At 39.3% G+C, this 20,194-nt stretch overlaps 1 protein-coding gene across 1 annotated transcript in view; it reads right to left on the bottom strand.

Annotated features, from left to right (window-relative positions):
• Nucleotides 1-20,194, bottom strand: part of SYN2 (synapsin II) — a 262,810-nt gene that overhangs the window by 27,528 nt on the left and 215,088 nt on the right. The window contains exons 6-10 of the mRNA XM_051982468.1: nt 11,817-11,879; nt 10,682-10,824; nt 6,198-6,272; nt 5,592-5,694; nt 505-654 (exon numbers count right to left, since the gene is read on the bottom strand). Coding sequence (XP_051838428.1) covers nt 505-654; nt 5,592-5,694; nt 6,198-6,272; nt 10,682-10,824; nt 11,817-11,879 — 534 coding nt within the window. The remainder of the gene's footprint in view (nt 1-504; nt 655-5,591; nt 5,695-6,197; nt 6,273-10,681; nt 10,825-11,816; nt 11,880-20,194) is intronic.

The following is a 20,194-nucleotide window of genomic DNA, read 5'->3' as shown; positions in this document are numbered from 1 at the left end:
AGGCGAGGACGAGCTCCTGGTACAACAATCTCTCATTGCTTGACTTTTTAAGTTGATAATTTTGTATAGACTATGGATGATTTTATAAATATACAAATGGCATTGGCAGAAAAAAGGTTCCCCACCCTTGAATGTGGTCTTTTCAGGGTATCTGAAACCCTTCAGAGCCGGTAAGAACATTATAATATGACATAATGTGATATAATATACAATATAATAAAAATGATGTAACATGATATAAATGTATATGATATGATATAATGTAGTATAATATAATAAAACATGACATAAAATACTCTACTGAGATGATAGAAAAGCCTTGAGAGTTCCATTGTGGAATCTTGAGTCCATCAGTGAGCATCCTTAGCCCCACCAACGCTACACACTGGCTTCCCCTACCTTGTACCCTGTAGGGATAGGGCGCTAATACAAGATATAGCAGAGCCCAACTCCAGAGGCTCATCGGTAAGTGGCTCTCGACCCACCCTCTGAAGCGAAACTTACCTGTGGCTGCTGGGTGGTTGAGGGTCTCTGGGGAGACAGGGCAGGGGTCCGAGAGAGCTGCTGGTTCATTTTGTTGATGACCAGCTCAGTGATTAGCTGTCTGTCCTCCACCTGGTGTTCTCCAATTAGAGGCATTGCACAATCCATGACCTGCCCCAAGAAAAAAAAAGCACAGGTTCATAGACTCGGATGAATAGTTCTTGGCCTCCTGAGACGGGTTTAAAAATATTTTTTATGTATTTCAACATAATTGGTTTCCTTTGCAATCTGGTATATTTTATTTTATGCATTTAAGAAGAATTTTTTTTCTGAGAAGGTATATAGAGACTTCACCAGACTGCCAAGGGGATCCCTGGCATAAAGAAGGTCAAGAATTCTCATTGAAGATTAGAAATGGAGAAGACCCAAAAGATAGTTCATTCCAGTATCTCAGCTTAGGCAGAAATTACTTTTTGGCAAGCGGTTATCCAACCTCTATTTGAACACTTGTAGTGACAGGGAGCTCATTGCCTTATATGCTATTTCACTTCTTAACTAAATAATTCTTATTAAAATTCTTTTCCTTTTTTAAAAAATGAATTTTTATTGCTATCTTTTGTTTTTACATCACCTAGAGTGAGGGTTCTTAACTAGGGGTCCATGAACTTATTTTTAAAATTTTTGATTACTTACTTCAATATAATTATGTTCCTTTGTTATTCTATATATTTTATTTTATGCATTTAGAAATGTTATTCTAAGAAGGGGTGTGTGTGTTTTACCAGGTTGTCCAATGGGATCCATGATACAAAAAAGTTAAGAACTCCTATATTCTAGTGCTTTAACATATGAACTAAAAACTATATCCTATTCTTGGTGACCGATTTAGAGAATTCTAGACTTAGAAGAGTAGCTAGGTGGTTCAGTGGATAGAATGCCAGCTTGGAAGTCTGTGTGGCTCTGGGCAAGTCACTTAACCCTATTTGCCTCAGTCTCCTTATCTGTAAAATGAGCTGGAAGAGGAAATGGGCCTCAGTCTCCTTATCTGTAAAATGAGCTGGAAGAGGAAATGGCAAACCTCTCCAGTCTACAGACACTATAATTAGAGTCTTGGTGGTGTTATTGTTTTCCTGTTTCATCTCAGCAATGTCTGAGCAAATGATTAAGGGGGAAAACCAAGAGACCAACTTGGATAGAGGATCCTCCTAGTTGCTCTCCAAAGAGACAAGGTCATTGCTGATCCTCCCCCCACCAAAAAAACCAAATAGGGCCACAAAGAGTTAGGACTGAATTACTGAACAATGACAACAAAAGACGTAACAGGTGCCTCTGGATCACCTAACTTAATCCATAAATGAAAGAACAGTTTCCATAATGTTCCTGGCATGTGACTGTTCAATCTTTGATTAGATCTCTCTACAAAGAATTCCCAGTCTATCTTGGGATTGGTTAGAGGGTTCTTTCCTAAACTGAGCTGAAATCTGGCTCATCTGTTCTCCCTGCTGGTCCAAACTCTGGACTCTGAAGCTGTGCCCAGATTGGACTGGGGATGGATGGGCATTAAAGGGTCAACATGTCACAGTGGCACTGTTGGCAGCATATGGCACTGAGCGACAGGGCTGAGCTGAGCCCAAGTGGCCTCTGTGCTTGGAAGGAATACAATGTGCCATCAGAAGAGCCTGTCTCTTTGGAGAGCAGCTGGAAGGAGGAGCCTCTGCCCAAGACCTCTCTTGGTTTCCCTATTGATGGTCAGTTCAGTTATTACTGAGATGAAACAGATGAACACCAACCCTGTCGAGACACTTATTACCACATCTGTGTTACAGGCTCCAGTCATCAAGTATTTCACTGAAAGAAGGGGAAGGGGAAAGGAATAAGCTTTCTATAGAGCGCCCACTATGTGCCAGGCACTATGCTGAGTGTTTTATAAATATTAACACATCTAACCGCACAACAGCCCTGCAGGTGGGGGCTGTTCTTGTTCCCATTTCATGGTCGAGGACTCTGATGCAAAAAGAAGTTAAGTGCCTTGGTGAGGGTCACACAGTTCGTAAGTGTCTGAGACCGGATTTATCCTTCTGACTCAAGGCTAAATCCAGTGTGCCAGCTGGCTGCCTCCGAAGTCTCCCAGTGATGCCCCTCTTACAGAGGTCTCCAAAAAGCATTCCAAGAGGGCAGAGGGCTCATGAACCAGGACCGGAGCCCTATCCACAGCAGGAGCCCTTTCTCATCACTAGCAATTCCCATTTATAGGGCACTTGGCAGTTAGAAGCCCTTCCACCTCCAGCATCTCTTTAATTTGTGAGAAGTGGTGTCTAAATAACCAAGACATATACATGATGGGATAATAGCTAGCATTTACATGGTGTTTAGTATGAAATTTCATTTGATCTTTACAACAACCCTGGGAGTTTTTATTCTTTTTTTCTTTCTTCAGTATATATGAAGAGAAGAAGGAAGAGAAGGAACAAAGAAAGGAAGAAGGAAGAAAGGGAGGAAGGGAGGGAGGGAGGGAGGATGAAAGGAAGTAAAGGAAGAAAGAGAGGAGAGTGGAAGGGAGGGAAGAAGGAAAAGAGGAAGAAAGGGAGGAAGGAAGGGGGAAGGGAAGAAGGAAGGAAGGAGAGGAAGTAAAGAAAGAGAGGAGAATGGAAGGGAAGAAAGGATGGAAGAAGAAGGGAAGAGAAGGGGGAAAGGGAGAAAAGTAAGGAGGAAGAGAAGGCTAAAGGAAGGAAGGGGGAAGGGAAAAAGGAAAAAAGGCAGGAAGGCAGAAAGCAACCATGTCTCAATTCTCTGCCAAACTTCTTCTAGGATTCTAACTCTCCACTCCAATGGGTATTGTAGGGCACCACTAAATCCCTCAAAACCTAGAAAGAGAGAGGCTCAGAAGAATAAATGGCCTAAGAACTCTGCCAGTAGTAGAAATAGGAATCCATTCTAAGGGCGATCAATGGCCACGGCTACTACCATGAGCATCTTTGCCTACCTAACTCATTTTTCCTTCCCGTTTTTTCTTTTCTGTCATTCTGCTTGTTTCCTCATCTCCTCTCCCTTCTCATTCCCCTTATTTCTGCATCATTTCTTCTCCCTTCTCCATCTGTTCTTATTACCCCACCCCATTCCTATCCCTTTGACTTCTCTTCACCTCTTCATCTTCTCTTCCTATCTCTTTGCTTCTCTCCCTATATCTTTTTCCCCAATTTATCTTCTCATGGCATTTCCCCCCAATATTTCTTCAATGCTCTAATCTGGGGCAAAATTGTCATTGAGCTTCTAGTAAGAATTCATATTTACATACACACACAGACAGAGAAAGAGACACAGAGAAAGAGAGAGAGAGAGAGAGAGAGAGAGAGAGAGAGAGAAGGAGACAAGGTAGTGGGCAGCAGAAGCAGAGAGAAATGTGGTTAAGGACCATGGCTGGAAACAGGGGTGTGGTGAGTTCTCAGAAAGGAAGTTATTAGAGGACTCAGCCAAGCAAAAAGCTACAGTGCCACAAAACTTACTCATCCACCCCCAGCCACAAGTGGGGCACATGGCCTTCCAATGTGTGATCCATCGGACATACACGAGACAGCCCCAGACATTCAGTTCCCTACTGCCAGGTCTCCCCACCCCCTGGTTAGTAACAGGTCTTTGTGCACATGGATGCGTGCAGGAGAAACGTGTCCTGATGCCAGCTAGGCAGAACTTCTCATAGGAGGATGGGGTTCTTTTAAGGTGTATTTTGAGGGGTTCCCAGAAAAGAGAGGCAAATTCTGAATTCTCTTCCAGCCCTAAATCTATAACCTTGTGAGATTAAGATCCCTCCAAATCCCAGAACTAGAGAGTACCATATTCTACCATTGACAATTTCTTCCTGTGGGTTATAAAAATTGCTTTCTGCCTCAGAAGCAGCAAAGTGGCCCAGTGCACTTAATCTGGAATAAGGAAGACAAGTTCAAATCCAATCTCAGATATATATTATGTGACCCTAGGCATTTAAGCTCTTTGTTTTGGTTTCCTCAACTGTAAAATGGGGATAATAACAATACTTAACAATACCTCCCTTAAGGATCTAGGGAAATAATATTCCCCCCAAAAAAGTGCTTAGCACAGTATCTGACACATAGTAGGTGCTATATAAATCTTTATTCCCTCCATCTCTCCATCCTTGTTTCAAACACACACCTTGAAGGACTGATATCTTGTCCTTGATATTCCCATTTATCAGATGCTTTTCTAGTTGGCAGGAAAGACCAGGAGTGTATGTGGAGAACAAAGAGGATGTCAAGAGCATTAAGTCCCCCTACGTCTAAAGCAATGATCCTATCATACTCAGTTCCTGGTTATTTCTATTAGAATGTAAGCTCCTCGAAGGTAGGGCATGTTTTTGCCTTTCTTTGCATTCCTAGTGTTTAGCACAGTGCCTGGGATACAGTCCCCTGCTTAATACAGCCAGTGCCAGTGGTTAGTGAGATTAATCAATGAAATAATCTGCATTTTTAAAATTTTGCTATATGTTTTCATTCAGCGAGGACCAATGACCATATTTTATTTATTTGAGTTAGTATGAATTCAAATATATGGGGTCACTTCCAAGGATTCAGTATTAGCACAGTGATTCAAAGTTACTCGAGAAGAGAGAGACTGACCCAGTGCAAACTTAGTGATTTGTCCAGGGTCAGATAGCAAGCTAGGAGCAGGAAGTAGGATAAGAAGCCAGCATTCCTGATTCCTTACTCCAGAGGTGGAGAGTTTTGTTTTGTTTCTAGCTCCTCTCCTTCTCTCAGGGAGGATGGCATCTAAGTAGGGGTCTGGGAGACAACGTGGTACTGCCTCTGGTTTTTATAGTATGAAAGTTCAGCCAGAGTTAGAATTTGGGAATTCTCCCTCTTTGATCACTGGAGGTATTAGTATAGGGGAAGTTCTGATTCCTAGGACCATAAGACCCAATTGTTTAAAACACTTTCCTATATGAACATATTATTTCTCATCCCTAAGAACTTCCACCAGGTCACTGGGTGCTTTCTTCTTAATCCCAAAGCCAGAGTTATGGACCAAGGGATGCCCATCTTGGCCCTTTCCTTCCCTCATTCAAATAAAGTCCAATCTGCCTGATTCGGACTTACCTCAAAAATGTAGTCTTTCCCATCCTTGCCATGCACAGCCTTGACAGCACAGATATCCAGACCTCCAAATATCTCGGAGCAGGAGTCCACCCACAACTTATACCTTTGAAAGGAAAGGGAAGCACAGGTGAAGAATTAGATGGATCCAGTACTTAACTCTCCCTTCCCTTTCGTTCAACCCCTTACCATCCCTTTCATGTCCTAAGGTCATTCTTGCAATTGCATCCTTGCATAGGTTATAACTTTGGTCTAGAATCCTTTCCCCTCCTCTCTGTCCTTCCATTTCTTTCCTATTCTTAAAGGTTCATCTCAAGCCCACTTTATCCATGAACTTTTCCTGCTTAACACTCACACCCCCTTAGTGATATCTCCCTCTGTTGCTGATACTTATGCGATCATGAACAAATCAGTCTCTTTGAGCCCCAGGTTTTTCATTTGCAAAACGGGAATATGGGACATGTGATACTTACCTAACCAAGTTGTTGCCAGGATCACATGAAATCATTTATGTAAAGTGCTTTGCAAATTCTCAAGTGCTAATTAAATGAACTAGGATTATTTTTGTTCAGAAAGTCATTCCATGGGCTCAAAAGTTTGCTTACTCACCTGTCCGACATAGCAATCTGCTCTAGCATTGCAGATCCAGTGTTTGTCTTCCAGTTTCCTGAGATGGATGTCCTCCTAGAAAAAAGACCCAGGCCAGACCAGACCAGGCAGGTCAGGCCAGGGGGGACAGTGAGTTATTGGCTGGAAAAAAGCCAAGAGTGGTTTTAGTTCCACGGAGCCAGCTGACATTTTTCTCTCCTCTTTCCCATTTCCTGTGAATCTAGGGTCTACCTGATTGGTCAAGAAATAAGTTCAAAGACTATTCAAGACTACTTCTTGACTAAACTATCAGTTTAGTGTCACTAGGAATTCTGGGAAAAGTTGCTAAATGCTCATTCTAAGGATCATTGCTTTAGATCTGGTAGGGATCTCAGAGGCTAACTTCTCATTTTACAGATAAGGAAGGAACTTAACCGAAGAGTTAAGTAACCTACTTCAGACATTGCAGAATTTCTTTTGTTTGAGACCTGGCTCATTACCATCCCCTAAAGTCTATCAATTAGGGGAACCCTCACCACCACCATCAGATTTGAAATCTGAGGATCTAAGTTTACATCTTGACCCCATTACTTATGATTTTGGAGAAGTCACTTGATCTTTCTGAAACTCAGTTGCCTCATCTGTAAAATAGGGATAATGATTCACTACCCACTTCACAGTGCTGCTGAAAGGATTAAATAAATTATGTTTAATTATATAATAATAGCTAGCGTTTATATAGTGCTGTAAGATTTGCAAAGTGCTTCACAAATAGTGATTGAATAATAATAATAGACAATGATTATTAGTTTTTAGAAGAGAACAACTAATATTAAGATTCAGCCTAAAACAACTCTAATTAATAGTCTTAAAAGCTGATTCTGTACTGCATTTCTTTGGGGCCATCAATCCACAAGTTGGATATTCTTTCCATGTCTCTTTGTCATTTTTCTTGGGAAAAAGGTCTCAAAAATCCTTGGTTGACTTCTCTTGATGATGGAGAATCCATTAGCTCTATGAGCAAATACCTGTTAGTGCCTTTTTCCCCCTTTTAATACATTTTGAAAGGGTTAGAAGTCTTGTCTCTAACTCTCTGGAAACATCATTCAGAGTTGATTTTTCTAGATTAACATGATATGGCTCTCTCTTGGTTTCCCTCTTTGCTGTTTGACTTTGCAGCCCTATTTACTGCATTTTCATTTGCATCACTGATTATGGGTGTCTTTCTGAACTCTATCCTCAGGTCTCTTTTCTCTCAATACACTCTCATTTGGTGATCTTAGCTCTCTCATGTGTTTATTAGGATCTCTATGACAATGACTCTCAGAGTCCAGATTAAATCTAGCTCTAATATCTCTTCTGAACACCAGTTTCCATCACTATCTGCCTTTTTATGTTCATATGGACTATTTGTGCCCAAGCTATGGTCACCTTCCAAGCTTGTATTGGTCTGATCAGCCACAGTTGGACACACTGTATCTTGACCCCAACATAGTAATAATATTTTGGTCTTCAAAGGACAAAAAACACAATAGCTTTTTGAAGACTTTAAAATTACCTATAAGCATCTCAAAATCCACTTGCCTGAAAGAATTCATTCTTTTCCCCTCCAAATCCTTCCTAAACTTCTCATCACTACCATCCTTCCAGTTACTCAGGCTCACAGTCATCCTGTCATCCTCAACTCCTCACTTGGGTTCATCCCAATCCAATCTGCTGTCAAATCTAGTTTCTACCTTCATAGCATCTCTTATGAACGTCCCTTCTTTCTAATCACACTTCTGATTCAGACCATCATCATCTATTACAGAAACCATATATAACAACCTTCTAATGTATCTGTTTGCCTGCCTCAATTTTTCCCCACTTCAATTAATCTTCCATTATCTTCCCATAATAATTTTCCTAAAGCAGAAGTCTTTTGACAAACCTTCCTACTCAACAAGCTGCAGTGGCTCCCTATTGACTCTAAAACCAAATTTAAAATCCTCTGTTTGACACTAAAAGCTCTTTATAGCTTGGCTACTCCCTTTCCAGGCTTCTTATACTTTAGTCTCCTCCATGTCCTCTGCCATCCAGTGACACTGGATTTCTTGCTATTTTTCACATAGGACATTCCAACTTTAATTCTGCCATTATCCCCTCTCCCTTGAGTCTGAAATATTCTCCCTCCTCACCTATGACTCCTAATTTCCATGGCTTCCTTCAGTGCTCAGGCAGCTCATATTTCACCTGTATGACCATGGGTAAGTCATTTAGCTTCCCTAAGCCTTTGTGACCTCTTCTGTGGAAGGAGAAGATTGGACTAAAAGGTCTTTGAGATTAAGCCAGCTCTAATCTATGAGTTTCCAATAAAAGTAACTATAAATGAGTTATTTTAAATGGTAAAAAATGTTCTGCTTTTCTTCTTTTTAAATTAAGAAAAAGAAAAAACCCATATCTCTTCACAAACTTTGGCCCAATATTATTGTGGTTGAGAGACATAGAGAAAAAAGACAGGTAAGAAAAAATGGAGAGGAGAGGAAAGGAAAGGAAAAGAAAGGAAAAAGAAAATACAGGGAGAAAATGAGACTCAGCCTCAATATTTGCCAAAATCCTATACATTCCAGATTTAATTAATCCAAAAATTTTGCTCTTTTTGTAAAAATGAAAAAAAAAAGACAAAAAATCATAAACAAAAACCGAAAAAGATCCTCTTCCCCCACTCAATTTTTTAAATCTAAAAAAGGGGATAATGTTGCCAGAATTTGTTACTAAAATTTTTTCAATTCTAAAGTTTGAACTTCTTTTCCTCAATTTTAGTGGAGTGATAGTGGGGCAGATTAGAGGGTATGTGTGTGTGTGTGTGTGTGTGTGTGTAATAATAAGTATTGCATTTTCTTTTATTTCATAGAAAAGAAGTAACAACATTTCATAGATTAAGAGTACCATCTTGTGACTATAGCCCATAAATAGTTTGATGTCCTTATTCCATCTCCCATTCTTACCAGCAAGTTGAGTCCCTAATGGATACCTGGCTATTTCTAAAAATCATAAGAAAAGCAGGAATATATACTTTTTACAGCTAAAGGGTAAGAGATGGTTTCTTAACCAACTAAGAGATAGAGGCAAGTATAAAGATAAAATAGAAAACTTTGATTATACAAAAGTAAAAAGATTTCACACAAACAAATTTAATGTATTTAGAATAAGAAGGTAAGCAGTCAAATGGGAAAAAATTATTTGTGTAAATTTTTCTAAGAGTTTGGTATCCCCAACAAACATAAACAATGAACATATATACATACATATATACCCATTATATATTTTGTATACACATATAACATAGATGCATATGTTTATGCATATGTATATATGCATACATAAATATACAAACACACGTATATGTATATATATACATTTATATCAAAAACCATTCACCACTAAATAAGTGCTCAAAAGATATGAACAACAGAAGAATAATAAACTATTAACAACCACATGAAAGAATGCTCCAAATAACTGAAATAAGAGAAATGAAAGTCAAAACAATTTTGAAGTTTTTATATTGTGCAAATTAACAAAAATGACAAAGAATAGGAACAATCATTGCTGTTTAAGAGATATGGGAAGATAAGCATACTAATGCATTGTTGGTGGAACTGTTAAACAGTAAAATCATTTTGGAAACAATTTGGAATTATGCAAATAAAGTGATTAAAATGTCCTTCCATTGACCCAGAGATTCCATTTCCAGGTTTATACCTTAAGGGGCCTATGGGTAAGAAAAAAGTTCCTAACATAGCACAATAATTCTAGGAACATTTTTGTAATAGCAAAGATATAAAAACAAAGTTGATATCCATTGATTGGGGAATACCTAAACAAATTGTACATAACGGAATATTACTGTGCCCTTAGAAATGATGAATATGATAAATACAGATTATCTTATATGAACTAATGCAGAGTAAAATAATCAGAGCCAAGAAAACAATATACACCGTAACTACAACAATGTAAAGAGAAAGAAAAACCACATGTATATAGAAAAAGCAAAAGTAAATTTTGAAAAATTATAAATAAAAAGTATGACTTAAAAGAAGAAGTATGAAAAGTCACTTCCACCCCTACCCTTTGAGGAGATGGGAAATTCACAAATATTGTACATTATATATTATTCTAAAATTTTTCATGTATCGATCACTTATACTGATTTTTTCCTCTTCTTTTTCTTTTTTAATATTCAAAAATACTATTTGTTATTATGGAATGGCTCTCTGAGAGGAAAGGGGATGTGGATACTAGGGGAAAACTATGGTGACATAAAAACAAATTGCCTTGATACACACACTTTTTAAAGCTATGTGATTATAAACAAACAGAAGCATAAATGGGATCTCCTCTTGGTGATTTCCAGTGCAGTGCTTCCAATGAAGCTAAGAATCAGATGCCATTTTCAAGACAGAAGCTTCGAACCCCTAGTTTATGGGAAAGAAGGTCGTAGCCCCCAGGATCTGACTCACATGTAAGCTTTGTAGTTGTTGCCAATCTTCTGGATCCGGATGTCATACTTGGCGTCAATGAATGGCTCAGCCGTGGCATAGGTCTGGGTGAGGGCCACCACACTGGCGATGTCCTGGAAGTCATAGTGATTCTCCACCTTTACCTGGTGTTGGAGCAAGTGTGAAAGGGAAGGAAGCGCACATGTGAGGGAAAGAGAGAAGAATCAAGGAGCTTTCATAAACAGGAGCCCCAAAACAATTTGACTGAAAACCATTCAGATCATGCTAGCTCCCACACTTTCCACCAGTTCTTTGCCTCTCTTACTATTTTTATACTTCTCTATGCTCCTCTTCTTGGGTTCAGAAAACATTCATGGTCTTCTACAACTAATATGGTTCTTCCCCATCCCCAATAAGTTTTGTAACAGAAATCTAATGAAACAGGGAATAGAGCAGGGGTTCTAAACCTTGTCTGTGTGGACTTGGCTCCTTTGGTGGTCTGGTAAAGTCTATGGACCCCTTCTCAGAATAATGTTTTTAAATACATTTTTAAAAAATGCACAGGAACACAGTTCTACTGAAATAAAATTCTCAAAAAGCTGCTTGTAAGTCATCAAACTCTGATTAGCAACCCTTAGAATACAGAGAAAAGAGAAAGCATGGCATTTTATTTCTTACCAGCTCTGCTTTTGGTTCTCCTACATTCTGTTGGTTCAGGAGTGAAAGATCCTGGCTAAATTAGCTTCCTTTCTAGACCTTTGAAGGACCAGAAGCAGTCTGGTATAGCAAACGGTCTCCAAGAAAGGCTTTCAGAATGAAATGATTCATGGTGGCAAAAGAAGTTCCATTCAAGGTAAATATTGCCACCACACTCCATGGCATTAGGGTGAATGCAACCGGTCCACATGCTCCAAATGGACTACCTGGTATTATTGGTATTTTAGATAGAGAACCAAAGAAAGACTCTGACTTTCAGAACTGGTCCTAAGATAGCCAGAGGTACAGAGTAGCTCAGGGAACCTTTCTCATTGTGGATATTCACCTTGACTAGAATCGGGAGGAAGAAGAGGCAGATCTGAACTTCTGTCGGAAACTCATCCCTTCCCATATATATTTTTGTCCTGCTTTGTGGTCCTCTTGGCTCCCTGTGACTTACCTTCCCCATGCCTGAGTGAGCATGGCCGATTTTCACCACCACGGGGAATGTCGGGAGCGTCAGCTAGAGATAAGAGAAAAGAGAAGGATTGACTCAGAGCTGTTTGTCCCCCATCCAGCATTCAGTCTCCGGCCAAATCAGTTGCTCTTCAGAGGGTAGGGATGACCCTGGCTTGGGCCCCATGCTTCCTCTGCCTAGGATTCCACTGCTGGCCGAGCTCCCCTGAACGTGGCTATGAGAACAGCTGATGAAGGAGAAGTCAATCTTGCTATGTCAGGACCAGGTCACGCCAGACTAACCCAGTTTTCTTTTTAGCAAGGTTATAAGACTGGTAGGTATGGAGTCAATGTGACACAGGAGAGGGAGGGCTGGGCCCACCGGTATCAGGAAAACCATGGATCAATACTACATCTGTAAAATGGCACTGATCTTGCAGGGCCGTTGTGAGAACAAAATGAGATAATATTTGTAAAACAATTTGCAAGCTTTAAAGCACCACATAAATGTGCTATCATGAGGCTACCAAGGACAGAATTAGGAATAAGAAGGGGAAACTGCAATGGAAGTCAGGCAAATCACAGAATTTCCATGAATCTCAGACCAATTCCTGGTATTTATTAATGAAGTCATAGGTAGGCAACAATCTGCATGGGAGGGAACTGAACAAATGACAACTCCACTGTGTGTTCCTTCATAAATTTATTAATAAATATTAATGTTAAATCAACAGATATAAAATAATGAATCAATATTATATAAATATTAATTAATTATATAAAATTATATAATTATATATAACCAATTATATATAATTATATAAAATTAATATTCAATCAGGGAGATGTCATTTCACTTATATTATTAATTTAATATTAAGTTAAATTTTAACAAAGAATTTGAAATTTCTCATAACACTTTTGTATAAGTTGGAGAAATGTGAGCTGTATGATAATACAGTGAGATGATTTTAAAACTGGTTATAGGTCTGAACACAAGAAAGGAAATAAGCATTTATTAAAGGCTTACTATGCGTCAGATACTGTGCCAAGGGCTTTATAAATGTCTCATTTGATCCTCATAACTACCCTGAAAGGTGGGTGTTGTTATTATCCCCATTTTGCATTTGAGGGGATGGAGGCAGAAGGAGGTTCAGTGATTTGCCTGTAATCTTTGCTGCTTTGCCCTAAAGACCACAGAAACTTTCCACCCGACTTTAGCTATAATCTATTTTGTGTTAACTTCCTTTATTAGAACATGAACTTCTGAAAAACAGGTGCTTTTCTCTTTGTATTCCTGGATAGAGTGCTTCGTACATTGTTGTTCAGTGGCTTCAATCCTGTCCTTCTCTCTGTGACTCCATTGAGGGTTTTCTTGTTAGTTAATGGAGTGGTTTGCCATTTCCCTCTCCAGTTCATTTTATAGATGAGGAAACTGAGACAAACAGGATGAAATGATGTGTCCAGGATGATACAGTTAGGGTCTGAGGTTAGATTTTTAACTCAAGTAGATGAATCTTCCTGACTTCAAGTCTGGCACTCTTATCTACTGTACCACCTAGTTGTCCAGCATCATGTATAGTGAGCACTTAATACTTTATTCATTTATTCATAGAATCCAGAATGGGGAGGCTGAAAATCTTTCGGCTCCTGGTACAAACAGAATTGGGAATAAGAAGAGGAAGCTACAATGAGGCAGGTGACTTGGAAGTCAGGAAAAACTTGCTCAACAACGAGAGCTGTCCAAGAGAGGAGGAGTGGGCTGTTTGGGGAGGCAGTGGGCTCTTCCTTCAGACAGAAGCTAGACAACCATTTCTTAGGGATGGTTTTGGGACCACTTTTGATCCGCTACATGTTGGACTAATTGGCTTCTGAGAGTGTCTCCTACTAGCCTTTTCCAGTAGGTGCTAAATGTTTGTTAGATTGTATTGTTGCTATGGGTCCCTGTCTCTACCCCTAAGCTCATTGGGTCCCCTCTCTCAAGGGCTCTCATGCTGATACCTTAACTAGATTTCTCCTTACCCACCCCTCTCTTCCCAATGCTTAGGACCCTACTCTCATCCCACTTAAACAAAACTTATCACCCTTTCATGTGTGGAAGGGATTTCCAAAGCCAATCCAAAATGGACCAAGAAGCTTCTCTCTAGCATACATCAAAAGTCATCATTTTGCCTTTGTGCAATGATCTTCAGTTAGGACGAAGCAATTTCTTTCCAAAGGAGCCCCCATTTTACTCTAGGATAGTGCTAATTATTATGGTGCTTTCTCCTTACCTCAGGTTATTTTTTTAAATTTTATTCACTTGTCACCTTGTCTCCTCTTCCCTCCCTTAGTTAGAATCTGTGTAACTGAAGTATGCTAAAATGTTAACGAGTCACCAGTTAATCAGTCACTAAGCAATTATTAAATGCCTACTATGTGTCAAGCACTGGGCTTCGTGCCAAGAAAGATAAAAACAGTTCCTATCCTCAGGAAGCTTACATATCAATGAAGGATACAATATGTGAATGACTAGGTATATATATGAACTATACAGAATAAATATAATAACAAATATTTTTAAAATGAAATATAAATATGCAGAGTAGATGGAAGATAATTTGAAAAGGGGAAGCATCACCAATCAAGTGCTCAAAAACTGTCCAGAGATATCAGCATTTAAAAGAGAATTCTTGAAGGCTAGTGGTGGTTTAACTAACAAAAAATTGTTCTAAGATTAAGGCAAGAGAAGTCAACCAGCCTTTACTGAGCACTTACTCTACGCCATACATTGTGCTACCTAACGGTTTATAAAGAAAGACAAACTTAATCCTTGCTCTTAAGGAGCTCCATATCTAATGAGGAAGAAGACATGTGACCATTATGTCAGACAAGGCATGCAAACTAGATAATTTCAGAGGGAAGGAACGCTAAGAACAGCTCTTTGCAGAAAGCAAGACTTCAGCCAAGACCTGAAGATAATCATAGAAGTCAGAGAACCACGGGAGCAAGAGCATTCCAGGTACAGGGAACAGCCAGAGATAATGCTCTGAGTTTGGAGATGGAGTGTCTTACTTAAGTGATAGATAGGAGTCTAGCATAATGGCAGAATTATGGGCACTGAGACCACCAGCTCTGATAGGAATTAGTGCGGTGCAGTGGAAATCACAGCAAACTGGAGTCTGGAGATGAGAGTTCATTAACGGTTTTCCCATTAACTAGTGGGGCAACCTTGGACAAATTAATCTTTCTTTCTGGGCCTCAGTTTCCATATCTATAAAATTAGGCAGTTGGACAAATTATCTCTAAGCTATCTTTTAGCTCTAGGGTCCTCTATTATTCTATGATTTTACAAACTATTTATGAACTCAAGATATGGAAGTCTGGAAGGCCATGGAGGAGTAGCCTTTTATTTTTTTCCAAATCAATCTTCATCCTTCTCCTTCTCCTCTTGAACTTTTGTTTTTCTTTCCTGGACATCATCATCAGTCCTATAAAGGGAATTGCTGACAGAAGCAGGTTTGAAAAAGAAAAACATTTTCTTTTTTTCTTCCTAGAAACTGTTGTTGCTGCTGATGGAAAGTTAGCCCATGTGGGGACCCTGGAGCTAACCACAGGCACTGGGAGTGCCTTCAATGAGGCTTTCCACATTCCTGGTCTGTGGCTGGGGTGGCCTCTGCTTGGTGGGATTGAGGAGAAGATTAGAGAGGGACAGCAGACAGAGCCGGGGACAGGAAGGAGAAAGAAAGATGTCTACCCATCCTGAACCCCAAGAACTCTCTATTTAGCTTGCTCAGACCGAGAGGATAGTGACTCATAATAGAAACAGAGAAGTTTTAGGCTGAGAAATGACCCAGATTCTTCCAAAATGAACTAAATCTTTTCACAAATAAGGAAACTGAGGCCCAGAGAGAGGGAGAAATGACTACACTTCCTTTTTATTTTCTTTCCTCTTTCTCTTTTTCTTCCTTCTGTCTTCCTTTCCCTACTCCCTCTCTCCTTTTTATCCCATTTCCATCACTCCTTTTCTTTTTCCCTTCTTCCCTCCCTCCCTCCCTACTTTCCTCTTTTCCTCTCTCCCTTCCTTCCTTTCTCCTTCTTTTCCTTCCTTCTTCCATCTTTCTTCCTTTCTCTCTTTTACTCTATTTCTTTTTCTTTTTCTCTTCTTTCTCTTCCTTTTCTTCCTCTCACCCTCCATTCTGACTTCCTCTAATAAATGAATATTTTGTTGATACTTTTTAAAAGTATTGTCTTTACTATTACTTTCCAGTACCTCAATCCCAACTGTTTTTAGTAATAAAAAAGTAGACTTAAGCAAAACAAACTGATACATTTGCCATGCCTGACAAATAATATGCTTCATTCCATACCGGTGGTTCATTCCCTTTCAATTAAAAGGGGAGAATACTGCTTTATTCTGAAGTCTTTGAAGTTAAGATTAGTTCCTCTGCTAATGTTCAGATGCCTTATAATGTTGTTTTCCTTTATATTTTTTATATCACTGCAGTCTTGAGTAAATTGTTTTCCTGGTTCTGCTAGCTTCATTTTGCATCTGTTTGTACAAGTCTTCCCAAATTTCTTTCCAGTGTGTCTCTTGTTATTTCATGAGCAATCAGCCAATATATAGAGATTTCTACTATAAGTTCTACCCCATGCAAGGCACAGTGGGTGATGCAGAGATGTGGTCCTTATTTTCAAGGACTTTATGATTTAATTGAGAATCAGGGACAAGTACACTAAAAGACAATTAACAAAACTAGACAGACAGTCCATTGTGTTGCTTAGGTAATGTGATAGAGATAGCAATAGAATATCTTTTGCCTAGAGATTTCACTATTAAAGAAGCATCCTATTAGCTTAAAACCTTGTCCCCTGTTAAAAATATGAACTCAAAAACGATTTCAACTTTCTAGCTTAAGTGTTCTCAATTATAAAATGAGATAGTTGGTCTAGACAAAGGAACTTGAAGCTCCCTTTTGATTTTCATGTTCTTATTCTTTCATGCTCTTATTCTATGATTCTTGAAACCATCTGTGAAGGCTGGTAGGGGCTTTGGAGATCCCTGAATTCCATATTGTATGAGAGAAGGGAGGGGAAGAGAGCTCAATCTCTCTGGATGGTACCCGAGACGTTGGAAAAAAATATCAAAGGTACAGAAAGGTATTCTGAGTGGAAGGGTATAGAAGAGGGGAGACTGGAAATAATCTGTCTCTTTTACAATTTTGCTATTAGCCATTCTTGGAAAAACATTAATCAATCTATTCAACTCATACATTTAGATCCATAAGGGATTTAAAAAGTCAGCTAGTATATATATTTTTTACAAAGGAGAAAACTGAACCCCAGACAGATTGTGACTTAGTTGACTAAGGTCAGATGTGTCTTAAAGATGTGAATGCAAGTCTTCTGACTCCAAAACCAATATTTCTATTGTATTTCCCATTCTGGCCTCAGTTTCCTCATCTGTAAAATGATCAAAGCTAAAGTCCTCCTCCGCTTTTACATTTTATATTCCATGGCTCCTGTTAGACAAAAGCAAGCACCCCCATTAGACACCTTTCGGGGATAGGTGGGGAGTTAGTGTGGATTCTCTGGGGAATGGGTAGTCAGAGGAAATAGACTCAATACCTAGTCCAAGAGCTACTTTCCTAACATTTTTCTCCATATAGGCTCGGGACAAACAGCAAATGACTTCCAGAGAGAAGCGTTGGCAGGGCGTCCTCAGAAGGGGGACAACCCCTCTCTCATTAGTCCACCACAGGTTTTCCCATGATGCTTCGGTGGTGAAATCCTCTGACACCACAGGGACCAAAAGTAGTCATGTGAGAAAATACAGTGAAACCCAAGACTCCAGATGGGGCCAACTGGCTATCCCATGGGGGAACCGGAAACATGGCCTTATATGGGTTGCCCTAATTGCCGATCGTCAGCCATTTGTGGGAGTTATTCTCAGCCCTTACCAGAGGACTGAGGGCATTTCAAGGAGCTTTCCACAAAGCAATTGAGGATTCAGAGGAAATCCCTGGTGATGGATCCATGATGGAAGAAGTGGTATGAGCCCTGGCAAGGGATTCAACTAAGGCTTTGGCAGCGATGGCTGTTTAAAAAAAAAAAAAACCGAAGAACAGTCCTTTCTTCTCATAGACAATACCATAGCTTTTTCTCCTCAATTTCATTTCTTGCTCTCACTCATCTCTGCTAAAATGCCAGCCAATAGGGTGCACTCCTAGTACCTCATGTCACATATTTGGAGCTGGAAAGTCATCCCATAAGAAGTCATTAAATCTAACCCCCCTCATTTTACAGATAAGTAAACAGGCATATTTTATTAGGGTTACACAGTTAGCAAGTGCACAAGGTGGCACATGAACCCATCTTTTTGTCTTCAAGTCCTTTCTATTACTCCACGGGTTCTCAGTGACCATGCCAGTGAAGCATATTACCTGATCAACCATGAAGGTTAAGTTCTATTTGTCTTTTGTTTGAAGAGAGATGTTCAGAGGTGCTTGTTGCCAGAAGGTTTTATGCAGGATAATGATTTTCCCATAAAAGACTTATTACAAGGTAGAGAGAGAGAGTTTGCCATACATCCTAGGATCTCAGATTTAAGGCTAGATCAAATGTCCTTTAAATCCAGAGCTGTCAAAGATAGGACCTTCTCAGGTAGCCCAGAACCAGATTAAAATGTAATTGGGAAACATTTAACAAAATAAATTACAATATAATAGATCATATATAGTGTTAACATATGGTTTTCTAAGTCAATGTAAAGTCAGCAGGGAGCCTTATATCTGGATTGGTAACTCCCATTTCTTTTTTTTTTTTTTTAATTTTAACTTTTTATTGACAGAACCCATGCCTGGGCAATTTTTTACAACATTATCCCTTGCACTCACTTCTGTTCTGACTTTTCCCCTCTCTCCCTCCACCCCCTCCCCCAGATGGCAAGCAGTCTTATACATGAGTAACTCCCATTTCTATCTGAGTTTGACTCTGATGCTCTAATCCAATTATACTTTCCTATAAATGGGGAAATAGAAGCCCAGAGACTTGCCCAAGCTCACACAAGTAATAGTTATCATAGACAGAATTGAACCCAAGTTTTCTGACTCTAGATCAGCCTTCTTTTTCTGGTACCAAGCCCATAAAATTCACTAATTCTTGTGCTGGTTGATAAGTTGTTTTTTTTTTTTTTTTTACCCTCCCAGGAGTATCTGAATTTTCCTATTCATCTCTGGAAGGCTGGGCAGCATGGTTGTTTTAGAATGTATGTATGTTGTTTAATGCCTTCTGTTAGAGATTTGCAAAAAAATCAATTACTATCATTTTAAATTGGGGGGAGGGGATGGAGCACTGGATTTGGAAGCAATACTTGATTTTGAATTTTCAGCCCGCCAGACTTTGGACAAGTGACTTCTTGGTCTCTGGTCCTCAGTTTGTTGTTGTTTAATTGCTTTTTCAGGCATGTTGGCCTCTTTATGATCCCTTTTGGGCTTTTCTTGGCAAAGATTATTGGCAGAGTTTGCCATTTCCTTCTCCAGCTCATTTTATATATGAGAAAATGGAGTCAGACAGAGTTAAGTGACTTGCCCAGGGTCACACAGCTATTTCAGACAATAGCTGAATTGTATGAAAACAAATTTGAGAAAGAAAGATAAGAAGAAAGAAAGAAAGATAGGAAGAAAGAAAGAAAGATAGGAAGAAAGAAAGAAAGAAAAAGAAAGAAAGAAAGAAAGAAAGAAAGAAAGAAAGAAAGAAAGAAAGAAAGAAAAAGAGAAAGAAAAGAAAAAGGAAGGAAGGAAGGAAGGAAGGAAGGAAGAAAGAAAGAAAGAAAGAAAGAAAGAAAGAAAGAAAGAAAGAAAGAAAGAAAAGAAAGAAAGAAAGAAAGAGAAAGAAAAGAAAAAGAAAGAAAGGAAGGAAGGAAGGAAGAAAGAAAGAAAGAAAGAAAGAAAGAAAGAAAAAGAAAGAAAGGAAGGAAGGAAGGAAGGAAGGAAGGAAGGAGGAAGGAAGAAAGAAAGAAAGAAAAAAGAAAGAAAGAAAGGAAGGAAGGAAGGAAGGAAGGAAGGAAGGAAGGAAGGAAGGAAGGAAGGAAGGAAAACAGGAAGGAAGTAAAGTAGGCAGGAAGGGAAAAAAGAAAAGAGGAAAGGAGGAAAGGAGATAGGTAGGGAAGAGAGGCAGGAAAGGGAGGCAGGGAAGGGAGGCAGGCAGGCAGGAAGGAAGAAAGAAAAAGAAGGAAGAAAGGAAAGAAGGAAGGAAGTCCTTTAACAAAGATTATCTTCTTTAAATCATTCTGCACTGGTGGCTACCTGTTTCATCAATTCAGGGAGTCCTGGGAAATTCATAAAGCAGCTTCACCGAATTGAAAACAAGGTATGGTATTAACAATTCTAGGTCCCAGGGTCC

Source organism: Antechinus flavipes, chromosome 1, assembly GCF_016432865.1.
Source record: "Antechinus flavipes isolate AdamAnt ecotype Samford, QLD, Australia chromosome 1, AdamAnt_v2, whole genome shotgun sequence".
Taxonomy (NCBI): Eukaryota; Metazoa; Chordata; class Mammalia; order Dasyuromorphia; family Dasyuridae; genus Antechinus; species Antechinus flavipes.
This window is presented reverse-complemented; position numbering and strand designations above follow the sequence as displayed.